The 21939-nt window shown below is 30.5% G+C and overlaps 5 protein-coding genes across 5 annotated transcripts; 2 read left to right on the plus strand and 3 right to left on the minus strand.

The window, feature by feature from the left end:
- Positions 1-3077: 3077 nt before the first annotated feature.
- On the plus strand, positions 3078-3709 carry LOC149519914 (uncharacterized). Its single transcript, XM_089742570.1, has one exon. It carries the CDS (start codon positions 3116-3118, stop codon positions 3617-3619), a length of 504 nt encoding a protein of 167 aa, XP_089598696.1. The 5' UTR covers positions 3078-3115; the 3' UTR covers positions 3620-3709.
- A 1788-nt stretch (positions 3710-5497) lies between these two features.
- Positions 5498-6222, minus strand: LOC111308322 (uncharacterized). Its single transcript, XM_022906642.2, has one exon. It carries the CDS (start codon positions 6056-6058, stop codon positions 5861-5863), a length of 198 nt encoding a protein of 65 aa, XP_022762377.1. The 5' UTR covers positions 6059-6222; the 3' UTR covers positions 5498-5860.
- Positions 6223-10124: 3902 nt separating this feature from the next.
- Positions 10125-11742, minus strand: LOC111308323 (uncharacterized). The gene has a single exon (XM_022906644.2). The coding sequence runs from the start codon at positions 11663-11665 to the stop codon at positions 11183-11185; it is 483 nt and encodes a 160-aa protein (XP_022762379.2). The 5' UTR covers positions 11666-11742; the 3' UTR covers positions 10125-11182.
- A 4584-nt stretch (positions 11743-16326) lies between these two features.
- Positions 16327-17067, minus strand: LOC111308324 (phytosulfokines-like). The gene is made up of 2 exons (XM_022906645.2): positions 16871-17067; positions 16327-16668 (listed from the first exon to the last, which is right to left on the minus strand). The coding sequence occupies exons 1-2, from the start codon at positions 17003-17005 to the stop codon at positions 16543-16545; spliced, it is 261 nt and encodes an 86-aa protein (XP_022762380.2). The 5' UTR covers positions 17006-17067; the 3' UTR covers positions 16327-16542.
- Positions 17068-20269: 3202 nt separating this feature from the next.
- Positions 20270-21588, plus strand: LOC149519915 (uncharacterized). Its single transcript, XM_089751696.1, has 3 exons — positions 20270-20758; positions 20930-21020; positions 21074-21588. Exons 1-3 carry the CDS (start codon positions 20270-20272, stop codon positions 21586-21588), a joined length of 1095 nt encoding a protein of 364 aa, XP_089607822.1.
- Positions 21589-21939: the final 351 nt, after the last annotated feature.

Here is a 21939-nt window from a genome sequence, read left to right on the forward strand (position 1 = left end):
GCTATGTCTAGTATTCCTTATTCTTCTGCAGTCGGTTCTTTAATGTATCTTATGGTTTGTACAAGGCCTGACATTGCTCATGCAGTTGGTGTAGTGAGCAGATTTCTTTCTAATCCAGGGAAGGTTCACTGGGAAGCAGTAAAATGGATTTTTAGATATTTGAGGGGTACCTCAAAAATGTGTTTGACTTATGGAGTTTCACAACCAATTCTAGAAGGGTTTACTGATGCTGACATGGCAGGCGATCTTGATGGTAGGAAATCTACTTCAGGGTATTTGTTCACTTTTGCAGGAGGAGCTGTATCTTGGCAGTCTAAGTTGCAGAAGTGTGTTGCTTTGTCAACTACAGAAGCTGAGTATATTGCAGCAACTGAAGCATGTAAAGAAATGCTTTGGATGAAACGTTTTTTTTTTTAATTGGGGTTGAATCAGAAAGAGTATGTGGTATTTTGTGATAGCCAGAGTGCTTTAGATTTGAGTAAGAATACCATATACCATGCTAGAACAAAGCACATTGATGTTAGATATCATTGGTTACGTTCAGTGATTGAAGAACAGCAGATGCTATTGAAGAAAGTCCATACTGATAAAAATGTGGCAGATATGTTGACTAAGATACTTCCCAGGGAAAAGCTTGAGCTTTGCAGTAATTTGGCTGGAATGAGTTCCCTGGCCAAGGTAAGTTCCAAATGAAATTGCTATGGTGATGAATCTCCTTCTAATGGGACTGGAGGGGGAGATTGTTAGGAAAATGGGGTCCAGTCCCATGTAAGTGGTTTTGGACCAAGTAAAGGCCATGGGCCTTGATCTTTTATTTTACACAGAGCCCTAGCTACTTAATAAAAAAAGAGGTGGGGTTGTTTTGTGTGTGTGTCGAAAACCAAGCAGAGAAAGAAGAAAAGCCAGGAAAAGCAGAGAGAGAAAAAGGAGAAGGGAGAGTTGATTAAACGGAAGTCGATCCGTAGTCCGATTGAGTTGGAACCTTGTCAGGAGGTTTATGATTCAGAGTTATACATTCTGAACGGTGAAGATCGGGTTTGAAGCTCTCTAGGAACAAATCCAGGGTGTATTTGTTGAGTCACTTATTTGGTGAGATTTCTCCAATTGTTTCTCTAGTTGTTGATTAGCTCTAGTTTTAGCTAGAGAAGAACTTTGTATAACTATTATTTGATAGTGAAGATTTTTCTGGTGGCCCGTGGTTTTTTTCCCTCTACACTGGAGGGTTTTCCACGTAAATCTTGGTGTGCTTTATTTTTCTGCGCATTTGATTATTGATTGTTGTCTATTGCTTCTGTATTGTTGTGATTATTGCTTCAGGCGCAACACTTATGTTGTAGTAATTTTAAATCATTAAAAGTGATTTAATTCTCATTTAAAATGATAAAAAACTTTTTTTATTATGAAACGATGTATAAAATTAACAATAATCAATTTATCCATTTGATATGTAAATTATTGTGTTCTCTCAAAATTATAATTTTTTAATGTTATAAATTTTTATGTTTTAAATTTATTATAACAAGTTCAAAAATAATTCAAATACTTTTTTATTTTTGTAATAACTTCTGTAAATAGTATAATCTTTTTATTTTTTTATTATGATTTTAATAAATTAATTTTATTTTCTAATTCAAATTTTTTTCATATTTTTTATTATAAAAATTAGTTTATTTATCAATAAATATATTTATTAATTTAATAATTTAATTTTACTTTATTATGAAGTAAATAAAACATTAAGAATATTTTACAAATTATTTTCTTTAGATAACATTGAAATCATAAACTTATATAACTATTACAATACACAGTTATTTTCATACTTTCAAATAAAATAATTTTTAATTTTTAATTGATACAGAACACATTTATCTTTAATTTCTAAAAATTAATTATTATTAATAAAAAATTAATTTCAGATTATCAGTGATTAAATTATCTTAATAATAGAATTATAAAATCATCTTAATAATAAAATTATCCCCATAATTAGATTACCATGTATACCAAACACTAACTTAAATTGTTTCAGCCTTTCAACAGCAATCTTACCCACAATTCTAAAAGCAACTAAAGCAAAGGAATTATTTTTATTTTTCAAAATTTTGTAACCGACATGACATCATCATCCTAAAAGCGCTAAATTAACGGTATCAGAAGTCAGAACATACTATTACCTCGTCTAAGAAAAAGGTTTTTTCTGTTGAATGCCTTTGCTCCTAATTAAAAGCATTTTATTTATTTTATGTACATTTTTAGTTGGAATTGGTTCCTTCAGTCAGTTGACTATTGATTGATTCTGCAAAACGGGACGGACATAGTTCTAATTAACTGTTTATTTGGATGGATAATAAAATTCATTCCGATGAAATTAAAAAATATATATTATAATTGTGATAAAAAATTATTTTATTTAAAATAAATATTATAATTATAATTAAAAAAATTATTAAAAAATTTATATTAAATAAATTTTACTATAATTAATATTTAAATTTAATTAATGATATAATGAATTCAATTGTATCGTATTAAAAATATGATAAAATTTAAACCCCTTTAAATTTTGTATGTTTACGACAAAAACTTATGTATGACTTAATTTTTTTTTTCCATCTCATCTTACTTGTTCTCCTTTTTGAATAATGTCAAAGAAGAAGTCAATTTCAGAGATGAATATTTTTCTCAGAAAAACAGGTTCATGGTTGTGTTGCCGGCTGGAATGCTCCAATCAAAATGTACACTATACCACTGGAGAGAATGTTCAATCCGATATGCCAACCAGGGAAAGTTAACATCACCTGTTTTTTACTCGGTGTTCGTTTTCGGTCATCATGGTTATTTTATTATTACTTCTCTTTGCTTTCAATTTTGGCCTACTGTCTATTGGCATTGTCTTTTTTTAGTAGTAGTACTTGAAGTTTGACCATTTGAAATAGTCTACACGCTCCTTACCGGTTCAAATAAACGACATCGGGTCGAAGTTACTTCCAAGAAACGAGTCCAAAAGACAATCAAATTCACAACAGCACCTTTATATAAACCCTTCATTTTCTCCTCTTTTCCTCAACATTAAAATCAACCTTCTTCCGGCAGAACAAGCACAGGGCCAAAAATGAGAAGCAAAGGCTGCAAAAGAAACAAGCAAAGCAAGTTAATGAAAGTCATAAGTTCACCCATCAGAATTCTAAGCAAGGCAAGAGACTTGTACATGAAGAGTGTAGGGGAATGTGCTGGTGGGCTTGGTTATGGCGGTGGGGTAGTTTGCGCTACTTCCTCGGCAGTTTCACGCTTGCCTAGGAGTTTTAGTGTTAATTCCTCCAGGGTAAACGGTAATGAAGATTTTAGACAACTTTTACTTGCGGCATCTAAGCGTGGCATAGACAGCAAAGTGGGGCTGAAAATGCAACAACAATCATGCATGAAACAGACCACCATGGGATCAGCAGGTGGGATCAGGGGAATGAGAAGCTATAGTGTTGGGATTGGAAAGATTGGGAGAATTGATGAGGACCAGCCTTGTTCCTTTGAGGAAGATGAATTTGATGCTATGGCAGATTTGATGTATCCACGAAGTAGAAGCCATGCCGTTAGGAGGAATCTGAGAGTGTATCGTTAGTGAATGACATTGGATATATATAGACTGATGAAATCAAGTAATGTTTGATTAGATCAATCCATTTCTTAAATGTAATTGGTTTTTTTTATATTGAGTTAATTTTTATTCATAAAAGAGTAAAAAGTTATGCCACAAAGAATTAATTACTAAGAATCAAATCAAAAAATAATAAAGAGTCTTAGACTAATAATCAAAATACATGTTTATCAAGATCTCAAGTCAAGACTCTTATCTTCATTTTCAGTAATTTAACTGGTGATGCCAGTATGATCATGGACTCATGGCTAGACAATTGTTGATAACGTCAAGCCCAAATTTATGTGAATGATGGGCTTATTCAAAGATGCCATAGCCGACAAAACCTAACTTACCCAAATCAAAGAGCCTAATTTATAAATCCTAGTATTGGATGTCAAAGGCCCCGGGGCCCAATCTCAGTATAAAGAACTTTTCTTTTAATCCTTTATTTATGTACAAAGATTTCGAGAAAATCATTTTTTAATTGCAGAACAATATTTTGTTTGAGCCTCAAATTAAACCAGCTTATTCATAAAAAAATTATTTTTATTCATTTGCGTAGGGTAAAGCTCTATTTATATTAATATAAGTCTTACATTTTTTTATATTTATAGCTTGAAATTTTTTTATATAAAATAAATAGTTAAAATCTTTTAATTAATTCAAGTTTTATTTGCATGATCTACATAAATAAGGCGTAAAATATAATAGTTGGATTAAATAAATATAAATCATACAAAATTTATAAAAAATAAAATAGTATAAAATTATGAAAATATATAAAATTAAATTAGTTTTATATAGTTGTAAGTTCTCTGCTCTATAAATCAATATGATAAATAAAAAATAATAATAATATTTTAATTCTGCTTGTGACTATGTATATAGGTTTTTTTTTTTTTTAATAAAACCATTAAATTTGAAAGCGTGGGTTGCTACTTGCTTCTTGTATTTGTTTCCTATCATCAGGAGACACGAATATGAGATTCCTTTTGAAATATATAAAAGGCTCTGTTGAAAATTAACTATTTAGGGCTTGAAGTCTCTTTCGCTGTTTTCCCATTGTTAAATTATAAGAAGATTTATATAAATATACAAATAATTTGAGTTTGAAGAAAGCAAGCGGTGGAATTAACAAATATCTTTTTTTTTAATTGTCCAGAAAAAAATATATATATCTTTTTCAGGGTTTTGTTTATGCCATTATTGTGTTTAATTAGTTAGTATTGGAATTTGGTATATAAATAAATAAATATTGTTGTCAACCCTCTCTTTATATCATCCACATCCATTCACTCTGAAATTTTAATTGTTGCCTTCTTTTTTTTTTTTTTTTTGACTCTTAAATCAAAATAATTAACATTAAAAATATTATTTTGATTTAAAATAACATTTTTAATCAATATGATAGATATATTGAATTAATTTTAAACTTGATTCAAATTTATTAGTAGTACGCAGAAAACTGGTAAACTTTATTAATTGAACAATAAATTTATAAGTGTCAAACACATGGCCTTACCTAAATGTCAACAATTCCCACAATACCATTTCTTTTGCGGTCGTTTTTCGTAAATAAAAAGGAAAAAAAAAAAAGGCTTTTCTTTTTTTTTCTTTGTTTTACTTAGACTTAATAAATTTCCAACTGCAGAAATAATGATTCATTGGCTCAATAAAAATAAACCAACAAATGAAACTGCTTGCAACCTTATCATTGACTATCAATTAATGCTAATATAAAGAGATTTCGACTCAGATTTTTTTTGTGAAAAAAATCATATTTTAAAATAAAAATTATAAATATTAAAATTTAAATATTTAATCTATTAAATATAATTTCGTGATTTAGTAAACTATTGATTAGAAAAATTAAGAAACAGTCTCATGTCATTAACATTTAGATCATATCAACAAAGAAAAAGAGAAAACAGAAACGTAAACATAAATGCAAAAAAAGATTAAAAAAAAAAAAAAAGTATGTTCTTGTTTGCCAATCCGAAATGGTTCCCCGCTATCTCTTAACGTGCAAAAAACACAGAATCAGAGGGCTAACATTACCAAAACATCAAAGAAAAGAGCAAAAGGGACGAAATCTGAAAGTTCTAAACCAGTTGCTGCCAACTTAATTGACGAACATATCTACAAGCAAATAAAAAGGAGAAATACAGAAACTGAGTTCTCTCTTCTTTTCTTCTTCTGAAGAAGAAGATAATGAGAAAAGGGTCATGAAATGGTACGCTTTCTAGGGCGATCAGCAGCCCTCAAAGTCTTGTCTATAAGCTTTCTTGCCTTCCTGCTACGGATCTCTACCTTCACGCTTGAGCTCTTGTCCATCTTTATGTATGTCTTATTCTTCGACTTCTTCAGTGCCCTTACTTTCGACTTTATTGATTCCACCAAGTTCTCCAACTGGTTTGCCATTTCGGATTTCGATCGATGAAAACCTTAAAGCAAAAAAACCAAAAAAAGATTTGATTTCTTGCTTCTCACAGCTCGTGCATCTTTGCTTTGCCTTTGGCTACAACTCTCGCTTTTGGTAGCTTGCTTAGATTTGTTTTTCTTTTTCTGAAGTTTAGATTAGTGAATCGTAGCGAGGTTTTTATGGAGCCGGTTTTGATTAAATGGGCTTCGTGTTGAACATAATTACGAGCTTGCCATTACCTGAGTGTTTTTTGACTGAAATTTTTTGGTATAGAAAAAAATTATTTTTTTTTTACACATAGAAAATAAATGATTTGAGTGTGTAATTTGGGCAGGGCGGGGTGTATTTCTTCGTCAAATTCAACCATATCAAATTATATAGTACACTGATTTTCATCTTTGCTTTAAAAAACGTGCTCGTGCAGGGGATGGTTTGGATAAAATAATGTGACAAATCATACTAAAACTATAAATTTTCATTAAAAAAAAAGGATAAGAGGTACGATAGTATTTATCATTTTTACACATAATGTGCATTTGTAAAAATACTACTACTTCTACTATTTTATCAATACTTATACAAAAGTCGTCATTGAATTCTCCTACTATTAATTAATAAAAAAAAATCTATAAATATATATACCAAATTAAAATATATATATAAAATCTTGTATTTCTAAATTTTATACTCTTAATATACATTCATTTCTCCTATATTCTTCTGTCTTTGATTTCATTCAAGATTTAAATAGCACAAACCAAGTAATCCAAGCTCTTGTTGTAAATGAACACTTCTTTCTTTTGATTGGTGTAAATGTACACTTCAACCGTTAAATTGTGGCACACTTTTCATGGAAAAAGTAGTTGGTTGGCTGTATCATTAGGGTAGTTGGAGAGTATTTAAGTATTTTTACAAACAAACGGCAACTAATTGTGCAGTTATTATGGTCAGCAGCTGCCCAATTTTATGTTCTTGATGGAAATTTATTTGGAAAATGCATCCATCAATCATTTAATTTATCCATTCGGGGGTCCAACTTTTTTTTTTTGGGGGGGGGGGGGGGGGGGGGAGAGGGAATAGAATCAATTCTGGTTTAGAAAATTACTCCATTACCAATTTAATTACTATGATCAAGTACACAAAAATTAATATGATTAATTCCCAAAAAGTATTTTCATTTCATTCTTAACATTACATTGAATTGGCATTCAAGGATGGCATTGGCATCTTTCTCTCCTTAGAGCATTCTTGTTGGGTAAGATGATTATTCGTTTTTGAGATTTTATTTTAGTTTAATTTTTTACAATAGTTATAGTAATATTTTCTTTTTGATGCATTTATAATTTTATTTCTGAAATATTTCTCATTAAATCATAAATTGACAAAGAAAGATGATTCACTTTTTTAGTTAAAGAATTTCTCCACGACTTAAAAAAAATATATATAGAAGTTTCTATTACTTTAACCAAAAGTGAGTAATTCACTTTCAACTAAAATTAAAATTAATATTTATTCAATTTTTTTTTAAAAAAAATTAATTTTAATTTATTATCCACACTCAATTTAAAATCATCAAAATTTCAGCTACAAATTTAAACGAAAGTGTATTATTTACATTTAGATAAAATAGTAAAAACTTTGCATACCTTTTAAATAATAAAAAATATTTTCCATTTCAAAAAGATTTTCTCCCAACTCAAACAATAACAAAAGCTTTCATCACTTTATCTAAAATTAAGTAAAACACTTGCAATTGAATTAGAATTATATTTAATAAAATGATAGATTGAAAAGTAAACCATGGTTTGCCCTTTGGCCTTTGGGTATTAAGTACTAGCAACCTGCACGGCTTTTCTTCTTTCAAAGAATGCCGATTAGACTTTTGATGACTTTAGGCTTAAACTCCTCTTTCGCCACAAATTGATTGAGCGTGACTGAAACAAGTTTAAGTTATCAATGTGCTGTGAATTACTATTGCTTTGACCATTCTTTTAAGAATCCAAATTGCGGTCTTAGACGAATGCTTAACAATTGGCTTTATTCATAAATGATTTCAAACTTATGACTGAAAATAATAAAAAACTTATTTTTTAGAAAGAGTAGTCTTACACAAGTTAAAGACTTTCGAAATGAAAACGTAAGGTGTTTACTGTTGACATTTGATATATTCTTACAGAGTGTGCAGATTGTAAAGCCATTGCCAATTAAATGTTTTGTTTCTTTTTATGAAACTATTTGTAATAATAAAAATTATAATTATCAATGTTGGCCCAATAGAATTTTTTTTTTTTTTTTGGTCTTTTAAAGAGATTGGGAAAAGATAATTTGTTATGAATTTATTAAATTAAACATAATTTTAATTGATTCAAAAAAAATGTACCGATATTTTATTATTAAAAAAAATACAATTATAATTAAATAACTTTTTAATATACAATAACCAGCAAACTTTTAGGCTTGAGTGAACTTGAAATTTAAAAATTGGAGGCAGAAAATTTTAATTTCAAGGCAAGACATTTCACGTGGCATTGGCATCCCTGAGGTATCTGAGATTATCGTTAATGCATTAGACACGTGCAATAGATACAAACCCACGTAAGGGCTTAGTCACGAGTCACGACTACTCCTTAACTGATTTCAGACAGCTTCCTCAGACTAAATTGCTTCCATAAATTTTGTCTTCAACTGATCAACAAGATATATTATTATATATGGTAAATTACACCAAACTCCTTGGACAAGTATAATCCCAACCCAAAAGATTGCTTCTTTAGTCGCAAAATCCAACTTATGAAGCCATAATTCTGGTAGCATCTCAAGCTAGACAAATGCAAGTGGATTTCACGAGTTCCTTCATACATTTTGGAGCAACCGCTGGACATTAAGCACTAGTTGTCATAAGTATATACTAATCGATTGGGTATTTTGGTAATCGCAAAAATTCTATTAAAATGTTAAGCTCGTTGGAGTTGGGTGTAGAATTTTTAAAGGATTAGATTTGGATGTAATTTAGGGAAAACTGAAGGAGTTTGGTGTAATTTAACCTATTATATATAATGCCATCTGGTTAAGTGATATTAATTTGAAGCAGCTTATAAGATTACACTCTCTTTTTTTAGCTAAAACAAGAAACTTAAAGAATATCAACAAAGCTGAAAAAGAGCTAACTTACATGAAAAGAAGTTTAACTTGTGTTTTTTTATTGGTACATGATAATATTGAATTACACATGGAGAGGCAATCTCTTTCCTCCATTAATATCATTCGCTCAACAGAATTCAAGAGACAATCTCTTTCATCCATTAATCTCATTCACTCACTCAAAGTTCGATCTTGAGATAAGGCAATCTCTTTGATCCATTAATCTCGTTCGCTCACTTCGAGATTTTTAAAGATGAATCTAATTGCTTGAGATGTCTCCTTACAAATAAAAACAATTAGATACGTGAATAAAGATTGAAGCAAATAGTTAAGATTTAAAGTTTGGATAAAAAATATTTAAAATTTAATTTTAACATTTTTTTTATTGATAGGTTATCTATAATTTTAAAAAATTAAAACAAAAACCCATAATTTTTTTTTTTTAAATTGACGGTTTATAAGATGAACTAATTTTTCTTACTCTTAAATTTTTTATGAAAAATTTTTGTAAGTGAATGTACCAAATCTATTGAGCGTGAATTATGCAAAGAAAAGTCACGGGGCCCCTATCTTTAGGTCATATATGAAAGGAACCAAAAGAGAATAACATGTGCGATGCATAAATGATAGTATTCAATGCCTTTATCTTACAATAAAGACTACAAAGCAACAGCCGGCCATACTAGGCAGTGTTAATAGAATAGTGGTATTAAATTAGTAAGCACCACAAGACTTGGAAAATCTTCAAAGTCAAAACTAACTCCAAAGCAAAGTCCACCAAATGCAGCAATTCTATATTCAAACACGGTACCCATATTATAATTGCATAAAACACTAGAAAACTCTGTATATGACTAATAATTCAAGGTTAGATTTCTGACATAAAATATAGGAATAAGTAGGGAGCAAACCATTTGAGGAAGATAAATAAAAAGATTTTAATAAAAGGTGATGAATTCTATAACAAACATAACATGAACTTGAGCTCTAAGTAGTCAGATCTAATGGACAAAAAAATTTTACTAGCAATGACACGGTAACCTTGATATCTGTAATTGTTAAAAAAAATACAAACAAAAAATAAGGAATTTCTCTGAAGCTAACCGATTTGATTGCAAAATTCAAAGAAAGTGACAGCCATCTCATGCCAAAGGGACATTAGCTCCGGTAAAAAGAAAATACTACATCACTGAAAGCATCAATAGACTAGAGGGTAGATGCTGACTTAATTCTCAAAATTCAACAGCTGGAATATTTGATTCAATAAATTGGTACGAACAGAATCAGATGTGTCATAATGTTTCAAAATTCGAATGGCATAACTGGTAAGTAGAACCAGACACAAATCATTATCATGATGCTAGTAAACCAATGGTAGCACTAGTGTCGATGCCATTTGCATATGAAGGGTTTAGGCAATGCACGGTAAATGTTCACTAAAATGCCTAAGCCAATTCATAGAGTAGTAGACTACCAATAACGAACCACCATTCCTTTCAACTTTCCCCCATTAGTTTCCGAAACTTTACTTCTTCTATAGCCAAATCCGAATCAGTACTTCAAAAAACATTGTTAGAGGAGGACAGGAAAGTGGGCGTTTAGTAGCCACATTGGCCCTCTCAATTACTTTTTTGCAGAAATTTATCCTTGCACTAAATTGCAATTTCTTGGTCTGAATTTTAGCAAAACAAACATATGAATTTTAGCACAATAAAACCAAAATATTAACATATTCACAAGAAAATACATACAAAAACAAAAAGGGGCATCCATATTCTATGCTACTAGCATTAACCACATTGCTACCAGTACCATTTCATCTTTTCACTTTACTAACGACACCCACATCCTTGATTTCCAAGCCCTTAACCCAAAAAAGGGGCATCTACATTCTATACTACTAGCATTAACCACATTGCTACCAGTACCATTTCATCTTTTCTGTTTACTAAGGACACCGACATCCCTGATTTCCAAACCCCTTAGCCCAAATCCTCCTCCTCATCACCACCATCCTTGCCAATGTCAGTGCCATCCCCTTCAAACCCATTTCCCAATTCACAAATCCTCTTCCAAACCTCTTCGGGCACAGGCATAACCGACAACCTCGGCTGTCTAAACATCACAAACCCTTTCAATTCCCCATCCTGCTTCATGTCCTTTAAGTCCACTTGTCTCCTCATCTCCCCAATCTCTTTCACATCCACCACCACCTCACTGTTTTTATCACTGCCCTCTGAGTACCATTCTTTTACCACGCTGACCACGCCCACCACGCGTCGAGAACTGGCGCCCGAGTGGTAGAAGAAACAGAGATCGCCTAGTTTCATAGACTTGAGGTGTTTCTGGGCTTGTTTGTTCTTGACACCATCCCATTTGGTTACACCTCCGTTTGCTGCTTGGTCTTCCCATGACCACTCTCCTGGTTCTGTCTTCAGCAGCCAGTAGTGCTTTCCTTTCCCCATTTCTTCTCCTGATTTTTCAGCTGTTCGTGGGTCTTTTCCCGAATTCTCTGTGTGGATTATTTCATTTCTTTATGGGTTACGGTTTTATAGCGAGAAAGATCTATTTGCGGGAGAAATGCTTTGACGCCATATGCGGCTCTAGGGCCCATTATCAAAGAAGATGAGCCAAAGCCCAAAAGGCCGAAAAGCAGAAGAAAAGTTTATAAGGCCATTCACATTTTTTTCTGATAAGGTTACGTGTTTGGTATAAGGATTATTATCTGATAAAAAATGTAAACGTCAAAAGGATTTTGCTAATGAGTTAAAAACAATAGTGCTAATACCAAGTGGTTCGAATTATGTATTCATGATTTGCAAAGAAAAAAAATGGTGCGACATAACTTCAAAAGGGTTGGGTTTGCTTCAATATAATCTTACTCCAAGATGCAACACATTTCCTTTGGTGACTGAAGGTCTTAATTAGCTATTTTAATAGAACAGTTGATTAATTTTATGAGGATTTAATCTTATTTAACTAACCGGTTTCTGACAATTTTAAATATTAGAAAAACAAATGATATGTTCTATTTTTGAAAAAAAAAAAAAAAGGTAGTAAATTGGTTCTTCAAGTCTTTGAGGGAGTCTCTAAGCAAAATTTGCAGGTGCTCCGACCAATGGGCCAAATGGCCTAAACAAGCCCACAAGTATGTAAATTTGTGAAGGAGTTTGAAATTTGCAAAATTTAGATTGGCTCAAGTGGAAAATGAAAAGGGAGTGAGTAAGAATTTTAAGCTTGATTTTCATTTATCTTAACTAAAAACGAAGTTAGAGGAAAAAGTCAACTAATAATTATAATCTGAGATTTAAATCAATTAATTTATATAATCATATTTAATAAATTAAATATTCAAATTTTAATATTTATAATTTTTTTTAATTTTCAAATCACGATTTTTTTTATGAAATTATTATTAATTATACTAAATTGCCAAAACCAAGAGGAAAGGGATACATAATAATAAATTAATTAATACATGAAGCAGCTTACAAGATAGGGCATTGGATTATGGCTCGCCAAATGTTGATTGTCAACCATATCCATAAGATGAATACTTAGATACGAAAAAGGATGAAAATGCCAAATCATGGATAATATTTACATGGCCAACCAAGTGACAACCACCACGAGGCCCTAGTCAAATATCATGGCATCACAATCATAGTAAATTGGGCTATTGCTACTTCATTGTCATCATAATTTTATAGCACAATCCACAAATAAAGAACATTCAAAGTACTGATCAAGGGACACTTTCCCAATTGTTTTTGAAAAAAAAAAATTAGTGCCAACTGTTTTTTTGGGTCCATTCGTTTTTGTATTGGTGCTTCTTCTCTTTTATTTAAGATTATGATATCGTATTATTCTTAACCACGTAGATATCGTTCCTAAACCTGGACAGCATTGGGTGATGCTTTTATAAGATCAACAATCCGATGACAAAGTGAAACTGGTTAGTTGAGCTGGTAAAATTTAAGTACTTCACTTATAAAATTTTATATCAAATCTTGTTAGAAGTAGTTCTTTTGATAAATGATATGTAAATTTAATATAATTTTTAACTTACGAGTTACTATAATCTTAAAAATAAAAATAAAAAAATCGACTTTCATCCTTAACTTTTGTTAACAAAAAACAAACCAATGACAAAAGCATAGCATTTACAAAGAGTGAATGTGAATATTTAATTTAAACTTCTCTTTTCAAGAGATAATTCAAACCGAAGAACTCAACCTTTTAATTTAAGAATTACTAGCATATTTGTTAGAACTTGACACTTTTTTTAAAAAATTTTTTAAAAGGTTTTAGATTCCTAAATCATGAAAACAGAGGATAAATTTTGTGAATGAAAAAAAGAGCTAACTCCCTTTCTATTTACAGCTCAAGCCTAATCAGTTTTCAAAAAAAAAAAAATAGTAACAACCATTATATCAATTATTTGTTGTTATTATATCTAATTATTCTTTTAAGAGGAAGAAAGACATCATTGTCTTTTTTTTTTTTTTTTTGATATTAAGTTAGAAAATGCATACAAACTGAATATTTTATCTTTATAAAATACAAAAATAATAATTATCAATTTTTTTTTTATATAAAAAAGGTTGTAATTGAAACTCAAATAATAAATTATAAGTGCTAAAATTTAAATTTAAAATGTTATGAATGTTACTTTTTAAAAATAAATATATAAATTAATTATTTTAAATCTTGAATTTCAATAATTGTCAATTTTCTTATGAAACAATACTGTGATTGTGATTTAGTTTATTGCCATAATATGATTAGTTAAAAGATGTGATCCATATCAAAGCATCCAATAGGTAATCGTAAAGGCAATTACTACCAGCCACATCATGTGATGTCCCAATTCTACATTAATTAAAATAGATTCGAAACTTAGAAGCACTTGTGGCTATGATTGCAGCAGCAGAAGGTTCAGTTGGATGGCAGCACTCCTATTGAAATAAAATCTGCCTTCTTTTTCAACCCAAAAATACAGAGAGCAATGAAACAATCTTGGAGGTTGATGGGGTCTTTATAAGTGGACCGTTTCCAATACATCAATTACATTTATAAACGGCTTACTTTGGTCAAAGAGAGAACATTTAACTGCAACGGTCCAAAACATACGTTCACATAAAATAATAAAATTTACATGGAATAGTCTTTATTTTTGTGGAGCCCTTGAAAAAAACATAGTGATGGGCACTAAATCATGAAATTTTTTATTATAAAACACTAATCTTTGTTTTTATTTGCAAATAATGGGGAAATCAATGTTAACAATGTAATTTGAGTTTTACTAATCAGTATCTAAGAACATTTTTTAAGGTTACCATATAAAATATTATTTTATAAATAAAAAATTAACTAACCTTAAAGAAGGCTTTAAGAACAATTGTTAATAAATTTTTTTTAGCCGGATTTCAAGCACCCGATGTTGAGGAATTGGCCTTTGTTTATTAATTATTGCATGAACATTAAATTAAGTTTTGAAAAATGGGATGAATGAAGAGGACAATGAAATTGCGGAAAGCAGCCGAATAGGTGAAGCTCTAGAGGAAGAAAACAACGAAAGAATTCAATGTGAAAATTGAAAAAGTCAGCCAGCTTTTCTTGTTTTCATGGTGAAAGAATTTTTGGAAGTCTAGAAGATGTTTCCATCATATTTGAATAAGAAAATAATATGGAAACAGATCCAGGTCAGGCATAGATGAAACCTTTTTCAATATTTTACGTGTCTTATTCATTGACAATTAGCAATTTTTTTTTCACAATAATTTTTAAAAAAAATTAATTTCACTTTCACCGTTTCCCTAAATGCATCCATATATAAGCCATTAGCTATATTTAAAGCGTTCGATAATTATTCCGATAACAATTTTCAATAATTTTATGTTTTTTATGCATTTGATAAATATTTTTCAGAATTCTACTAATGAAAGATAAATGAAAAAATTGTTGAAAATGTTAAGTAATTTTTAACTATTTAATATATTAAGACAATTATTTAAAAATCATTTAATTACATTAATTATTTTTTAAATTTTCATCAATTAAAATTAATTATAAAATTGGATTTCTATTTTATAGAAAATTAATAAAAATATATTAAATATTTTATTTTCAATAACATACCAAATAACTATTATATCATAAATATGGAATTTAAATTTTTTAGAATTAATAACTTGGTACTTAATTTTGGAGGTGTACATGAGTTGTGCTGGCCGAGCCCAAAGCTTAAACCCAAAAAAAATTTTAAAAGTATTTTAAATTGGATTTTAAAATTAAAATTAAATAAAAAAACAAAATTTTATGAATCAAATAATAGTTGGACCAATCTACAGCCTAAAAAAAACATTGTCCAAGAACTAGTTTTTTGAAATGTTTACTGACAATTTAATTGTTTAATTTGCTTAGCTTATCAAACAACACTTTAATCCAATTAAAATAAGAAGAGAAATGTATAATAAGAGTAGCCAAGCAGGATTGTCCAAACTCCAAAGTATGTTTAATTAATATGAATTGCTATTCCTTTAATTAATGTTCTTTTTTTTTGGTAATGCCCTTTCTCTATTGTTTTCATGTAATCTCAATTATGGTAGATAAGTGGGTAAGACATTATTTCTTCAGGTAATTAAAAGGTCTAATTTCCTTGATATCCCTATAGAAAATAGAGCCTTCTTTCCTTTTTATTATTCCGTACTTTCTAATTTTATATAAGAAATCTTTGCTTGATGTTCTCAACAATATATGTACATCTCTTTTGATTTTTAGACCGGAAAGAATGACCAATCTTATGCTATAGAAAGCAGAATTCAAAGAGAAAAAAGGACTGGTTAATAACAAAAGGTCCACTCTTTTCTTTAAGCCTTTCATAATCAGAAAATTTAAGCCCCAACCAATAAAGATTGATGTAAATGATTAAAGTTTAGAGCTTAAATGTAAAATATTTAAATTTAAATTCTCATAATTTTTTGTTGATAGATGATTTGTAAATTTAAAAAATCTCAAAAGATTTATAAATCTTATTTGTAGATTGATAATTTATCTTAACCTTAAAAATTATGTAACATTTCTTATCTTACTCCTAAACTTCACTCTCGGTAAAAAAAAAAAAAAAATTTAACAATGTTAGGAAATTAAATTATTGAACATATAATAAAATTTTCACTATTATCTATGCCATTTATTACAGTACTGGTTTAGCAACCTGACATCCACTAAAACCTCCCTGAAGGAGAAAATGAACATGATACAAATGAAGACGCAAATTTATGAAAAAAGTATTTATAAGAAAATAATTAGTATATGACAACATGAAGAGATCGGGTCCTCAAGGCTTGGTTTTCTGGGTGTAGATGTAATCAATGTGAGCTGCAAGTGTTCTTCTCATCAAGCACGCTTCTTCTTCAATTCCCTCGCAGCTATCCTCTACCTGAACCTTCTCTGTTTCAGTATCCTGAAATGTTCACAAACAAATCATCAGAAAAAGAATCAAAAGAAGACCCTTAACGGTATTGCTACAAAGATCAGCTTGTTATTGATAAATCGAAAAAAAAATGAGAGAAAATTATGTTTTCAAGCAGATTTAATATCAGAGAATGCCCAACTCTTGGTTCCAGTGAGCATAAGTATACAATACGAAGTTGGACGTAATATACCCGATGTTGAGTTTTGATTGGGGTATCTGCATATTGAACTTCAGATGCAGGTTCTGGTCGGGCGGCAGAGGCACAAGATAATGTGAAGAAGAGGAGGAACATGATCATGCAAAAGGCGCTGACCTTGGAACTCATATTTTCGCTTTCTTTCTCCACAGAGTTGGCAAAGAAAAGATGGGTTGAGACTTGAGACGAAACAACCGTGCAGGGGGGTCAATTTATAGACATTGTCAAGATTCACGCGCAAAATGAAATTAAAAAAAAAAAATTCAAGGGCAAGTGGGTAATTAACCACTTATGATAGGAGAATCTCATCTGTACTTGATAAAAATCAAATAAACAAAATATTCCAAAAAAAAAACATTGGACCTTACCTCATCTTAATTACTTAATAATTTATGTATCCTTGAAAATTTTGTCAAAAGCAGTTCTAGAAAGTGGGTTTTTCTTTTCTTTTATATATATATATATATATATATATATATATTGAAATGTCAAAATTTTATGTAAATTTGAATTAACCCTAGAATAGTTTTTTCTTCTTAATACAACAAAATTTTCCTTTTCTTGTCCCTGTTTTCATGTTCTAGAATCCTTGCTTAATTTTATTTGGAGGAATTTTTACTTTGGATGAATTAATATTATATTATATCTAATCAAACCTTGACCGCATGATTTAAAAACACACATGGTAGCTTTAGAAACATGCTATGTTGATCGTGCTTTGGTTTTGTCAACGCCTAGTTATTATTATGAGAATTGTATGTAATGTAATCAAAACATCGGCCTTGCGTAATTATCATTACACATGTGAAGGATGTAGAGAGCCTAATTATTTTAGAGGGTATAGACTAAAGAATACTAGGATTTTATGAATAGTGGTTGACTAGACTAATTAATCATCTTAACTAATCCTTGCTTTAAGAACTAATCCTTGCTTTAATTTCTAATTAAGCCTAGCCTTACTTATATTGCCAACAACCATTTATTTTGGGATGAAATTAGAATCTCAATAATAGAAAAAAGGCCAAGTTATATGTGGTCCAAATATTTTTATTTATTAGTTGAATTAAATTTATTTTTGAATTGAATTGAATTGAATCAAAACAGACACGATTAATCTTTTAAAAATAATGTTTAAGTTTTGGTTCAATCCATCAAATTCAAAAGACTAAAAATTTTATAAAATAATTAAAAAAAATATTTAAATATTAATATTCTAAATATTTTTAACTTAAAAAATTATTAATAATTTAATATTTCAAATAGAATCCAAACTAAAAAACTTCTATTCAATGTCCAATCCAAATGAGATAAGACCCACAAACCAAACGAGTAACCCGATGCAAGAACATCTAGTTGAAATAAAATAAAATCATGGAATGATATATTTTCATACACTTCATCATGATATAAATCAAACCAAACCCAAACTCAAAATTATAGCTTAGAATTCTTTGAAAGAGATGTTGCCATAAAATCATATGCTATAACTAAGAAAATTATATTTCCACTAATCCTTAGCAAATTAAAAAAAAAATTAAAATATTGATAGGTTATTACTAATATATAGTATTTTTGAAGAAATGACATAATGAGGTGCATCAAATTCGGGGAACAAAGTTGTAAATTGTAATGCAAAATTATGATGACTTAAAATGGCATAGTCATATGGCATCCCAAATGGATGAGTGAGTGAGTGTCCTTGGTAATGGTCATGGCATGCTATATGGGGTCCTTCAAGAATGATGGAGGTCATGCCCAATAATTAATCATGTTTTTCATTGAATAGAGTCAGTAAATTTTCAAAATTAGTTTCCACCCAAAACAGTACTTAATAATTAAAGCATAATTTTTTAAAAAGAAAAAGTGGAACATGCATGTAAAAAAAGTAAAAAGAGTAAACCATTCTTGTTAACATTAATTGAAGGATGGGGGTGGGTTGGCGTGGATGGCCTTATAAATGTATAAATGTAAGTAAATTAAAGAGAAAAGAAGGAATTTAAGCATGGCAATTGGTAAAAAAAGGAGCTTCTACGGTGAGCTTTGCTTGGATATGGCAACTTTATGGTAAAGTAGACCACCGTCCCAATCCACTTTCCTATCTTCACGAGCTTCTCCATAGAAGGACAACTCATGTGCTGATTATTGTCATCTCTCACTTGCAGTTGAGAGTCGACTGTTGCCTCGTGCATGCCATATTAAATTGTTCATGCAAAGCTGATCATATATATATATATATATATATATATAATTGAGGTTGATAATTTTAGAGATGTGTGATCAGTGTTTTTAGGTTTTATTTTCTTGTAGTTAATTAGCTTGGAGAATGGAGATCTGAAACTCCGAACATCTTTTGTGTTTTTAATCTCTTTGATTAACTTTGATTCAAGTTTTCCATTACAAAAAATAATGAAAAATATCATGTATCATATACATATGCCGTATATAGAATAAGGAAATTTGAGTCAATAACCTTTCATCTGTCAAGATTTTGTAAAATACGAAAATTTATATATTTATGTTATATAAAATATTAATAATTTATATATTTTTATCGTATTTATATAAAAATTATGTATCATAATTCATATTAATATTATATTTTTATTTTTATTAAATATATATAATTTTTGTTAAAATTTTAAATTGTATTTTTTTCATATAATTTTTTTATTGTATTACTGTATCTTGAATTATCGATCAACGTATACCACCCACTTTATACTAAGTCTCCCTTATTAATTACTGTTTTGATCAACTTGTTCAATCTACATGGCAGCTAAGCTTCACCCTAGTAAGTAGTAAGTAACTGGTCTGGTCAAATATACATCAATTATATTGTTATTAAGAAATAATCGTCTAATACCACTCCGAAGTTAAATTCAAAGGACGTTGCCCCTTATAACTGGCCAACCAAATAACCACACAAATTAATTTGCCACTTTGAATTTTATTCTTTATAGGTAGCTAAGACCGAAGAGAACTTTACAGATGAAGTAAATGCAACTAATTTGCTCAAAGAGACAAGGTGCTCTTCCATTGGGACCTACCCATACGATGATAATTTTATTAAAATCAAACCAAAACTTAATAACATACAAGATCTCACATTTTGTTTTAATGTAATAACCAATTGATGTCATAAGTCAACAAAAATATTGCCCTCAGATTTGAGTATTTCAGTTGTCCCCAATTGGATAAATGATTGCCTTGGCGCCTATATGCTTGCCTTTCACTCTAACAAAAACCAAAAGCTCCTTTTCCATCTGTTTGCATTATGTTCTCCTTTTTAATCCAACAGTGACAGACATTCCCTCTCTGTTCCAATCATTAATTTTGCACTCCATCCATCCCCTGCCTACTTACTCTCTTTCTTCACTGGAATTTGCAACTTCAATGGCTTCTCCTGCATCTAAGTCTGCAACCACGAAACAGCTCAAGGAGCATCTCCAAGAGCAACAAGAGCCTTGTCCTTTAAACATATACCTTTCTGAAAGAGGGCATTTGGTAAAATGCTTGAGCTCTAATGGTCGAAATGGCTGCTGCCAAATCAATTTAATTAAGAACCTGAGGAGACCACGCGGTTACAACTTGAACAAGAAAATGGTTTTACTCTCGACAAGGGTCGTCAACTCGATACTGCACAAACTTGTTCCTGCTAATGACAGCCAAGAGCTTTCCTATAGCAGTAATGATAATGCCCAGCAAGACGAATTTCAGACTGCAGAGACAAGTGGCTTCACTGCAGTGAACGGTCTAATAACTCCATTTGGTGCCTCTCCCAGCTGCAGCGTTGAAGAAGAATATCTGCCTTCAAATTACCGACCTGGTTCTTCGTCCCAAACTTCTCAAACCTCAAATCTTGGTAATGTGGAACCAGAAAAGGTACAGAATCATCCATTTTAACTTTTTGTCACATAATTACAGCATTAATGTCAGCTACTTGCAGTATTAAACAGACTGCTAGGGAGACAAACCCCAATGCATGAACGATAAGAAGCAACTTTTAAGAAAGCTTGATCAACTTGATTTTACTGTGTCTCACATTGCTTGCAGAATCTTACAGATAAAACCTGTCAAAGGAAAAGCACTCAGGATAAGCACCTTGACCTTATGTCAACGTTAAATAACTTATCATATGACAAAGGTTAGTATTTTTTTTCTCTAATTATTTTTTCTCGAGTGTGTATAGCTCTTAACTCTTTGTTTCTCATGAAGTTCATCACATCATAACAAGACAAGAAAGCCCATCAAGTAGGAACTCCACTCCGACCGAAAATGCTAAGGGCAACTTCTTGTTTGCAACTTTTCCTTGGAAGCTGCTTGGAAAATCACAAACTGAGAAATATGCTCTCATTGGGTTGAAAGAAGCAAAGGAGACTATTGAGGCTTGTTCTCCTCAGCACCGGAGAAACCAAGGGCTTGTGAATCAAAGAAAGCCTCTTTTCAACCTCCCAGAAAAATCCACCAAAAACAATGATTGGTCGAACGTTAGAAACAACAACTACATTCACTGGTTCATTGGTGTGGAAAAGCAGGAAAACCTAATCAGAGCAGAGCAAATCGACTCATGCAGGAAAAACTCTAGAGACTCAAGTATGAATTTCCCTGACACATTAGAAGAATGGAATTATTCCCAGCAATTGCAGTGCGGGTTAGGAGATTCTATCATGGATGAGATTGTTGAGGAAATAATTGACTTACTCTGCCAGTAAAATGGATGAACTGCTCAATGTTAAGAAAAGAACTTAAGCGACTGTCCAAGAATTTTCAGAAGTGAAACAGCTAGTAGCAGTCCCTGCCCTTGTCCATTTCTTTAAGCCAAATCATCATTCGATTGTAGAGATATATAGCTACATGTATGAACTTTCCCTTGTAAAGTAAACCAGCCACCCAAAATAACACAAAAAGAGTATGCAAGTTTACAAGGAATGAGAACAATATACATAACTATAACTATATATCACAAAACAATCAAGGAGAAGCAAACAGAAGAACTATACAACTCAAAATCGTGTAATTTTTTCCCTCTTTTTGTTTATCTGTTTATTCTTTTGTAAGGTCTA

This window comes from Durio zibethinus, chromosome 2, assembly GCF_047325235.1.
Source record: "Durio zibethinus cultivar Kanyao isolate XHJ-2024 chromosome 2, ASM4732523v1, whole genome shotgun sequence".
Taxonomy (NCBI): Eukaryota; Viridiplantae; Streptophyta; class Magnoliopsida; order Malvales; family Malvaceae; genus Durio; species Durio zibethinus.

Excerpts from the sequence above, each read along its gene's own strand:
- LOC149519914 (XM_089742570.1), top strand. The coding sequence starts at position 3,116 with ATGAGAAGCAAAGGCTGCAAAAGAAACAAGCAAAGCAAGTTAATGAAA.
- LOC111308322 (XM_022906642.2), bottom strand. The coding sequence starts at position 6,058 with ATGGCAAACCAGTTGGAGAACTTGGTGGAATCAATAAAGTCGAAAGTA.
- LOC111308323 (XM_022906644.2), bottom strand. The coding sequence starts at position 11,665 with ATGGGGAAAGGAAAGCACTACTGGCTGCTGAAGACAGAACCAGGAGAG.
- LOC111308324 (XM_022906645.2), bottom strand. The coding sequence starts at position 17,005 with ATGAGTTCCAAGGTCAGCGCCTTTTGCATGATCATGTTCCTCCTCTTC. Across the intron at positions 16,669-16,870 it reads CAATCAAAACTCAACATCGG|GATACTGAAACAGAGAAGGT; the intron begins GTATATTACGTC and ends TGAACATTTCAG.
- LOC149519915 (XM_089751696.1), top strand. The coding sequence starts at position 20,270 with ATGGCTTCTCCTGCATCTAAGTCTGCAACCACGAAACAGCTCAAGGAG. Across the intron at positions 20,759-20,929 it reads GTAATGTGGAACCAGAAAAG|AATCTTACAGATAAAACCTG; the intron begins GTACAGAATCAT and ends CATTGCTTGCAG. Across the intron at positions 21,021-21,073 it reads TAACTTATCATATGACAAAG|TCTTTGTTTCTCATGAAGTT; the intron begins GTTAGTATTTTT and ends ATAGCTCTTAAC.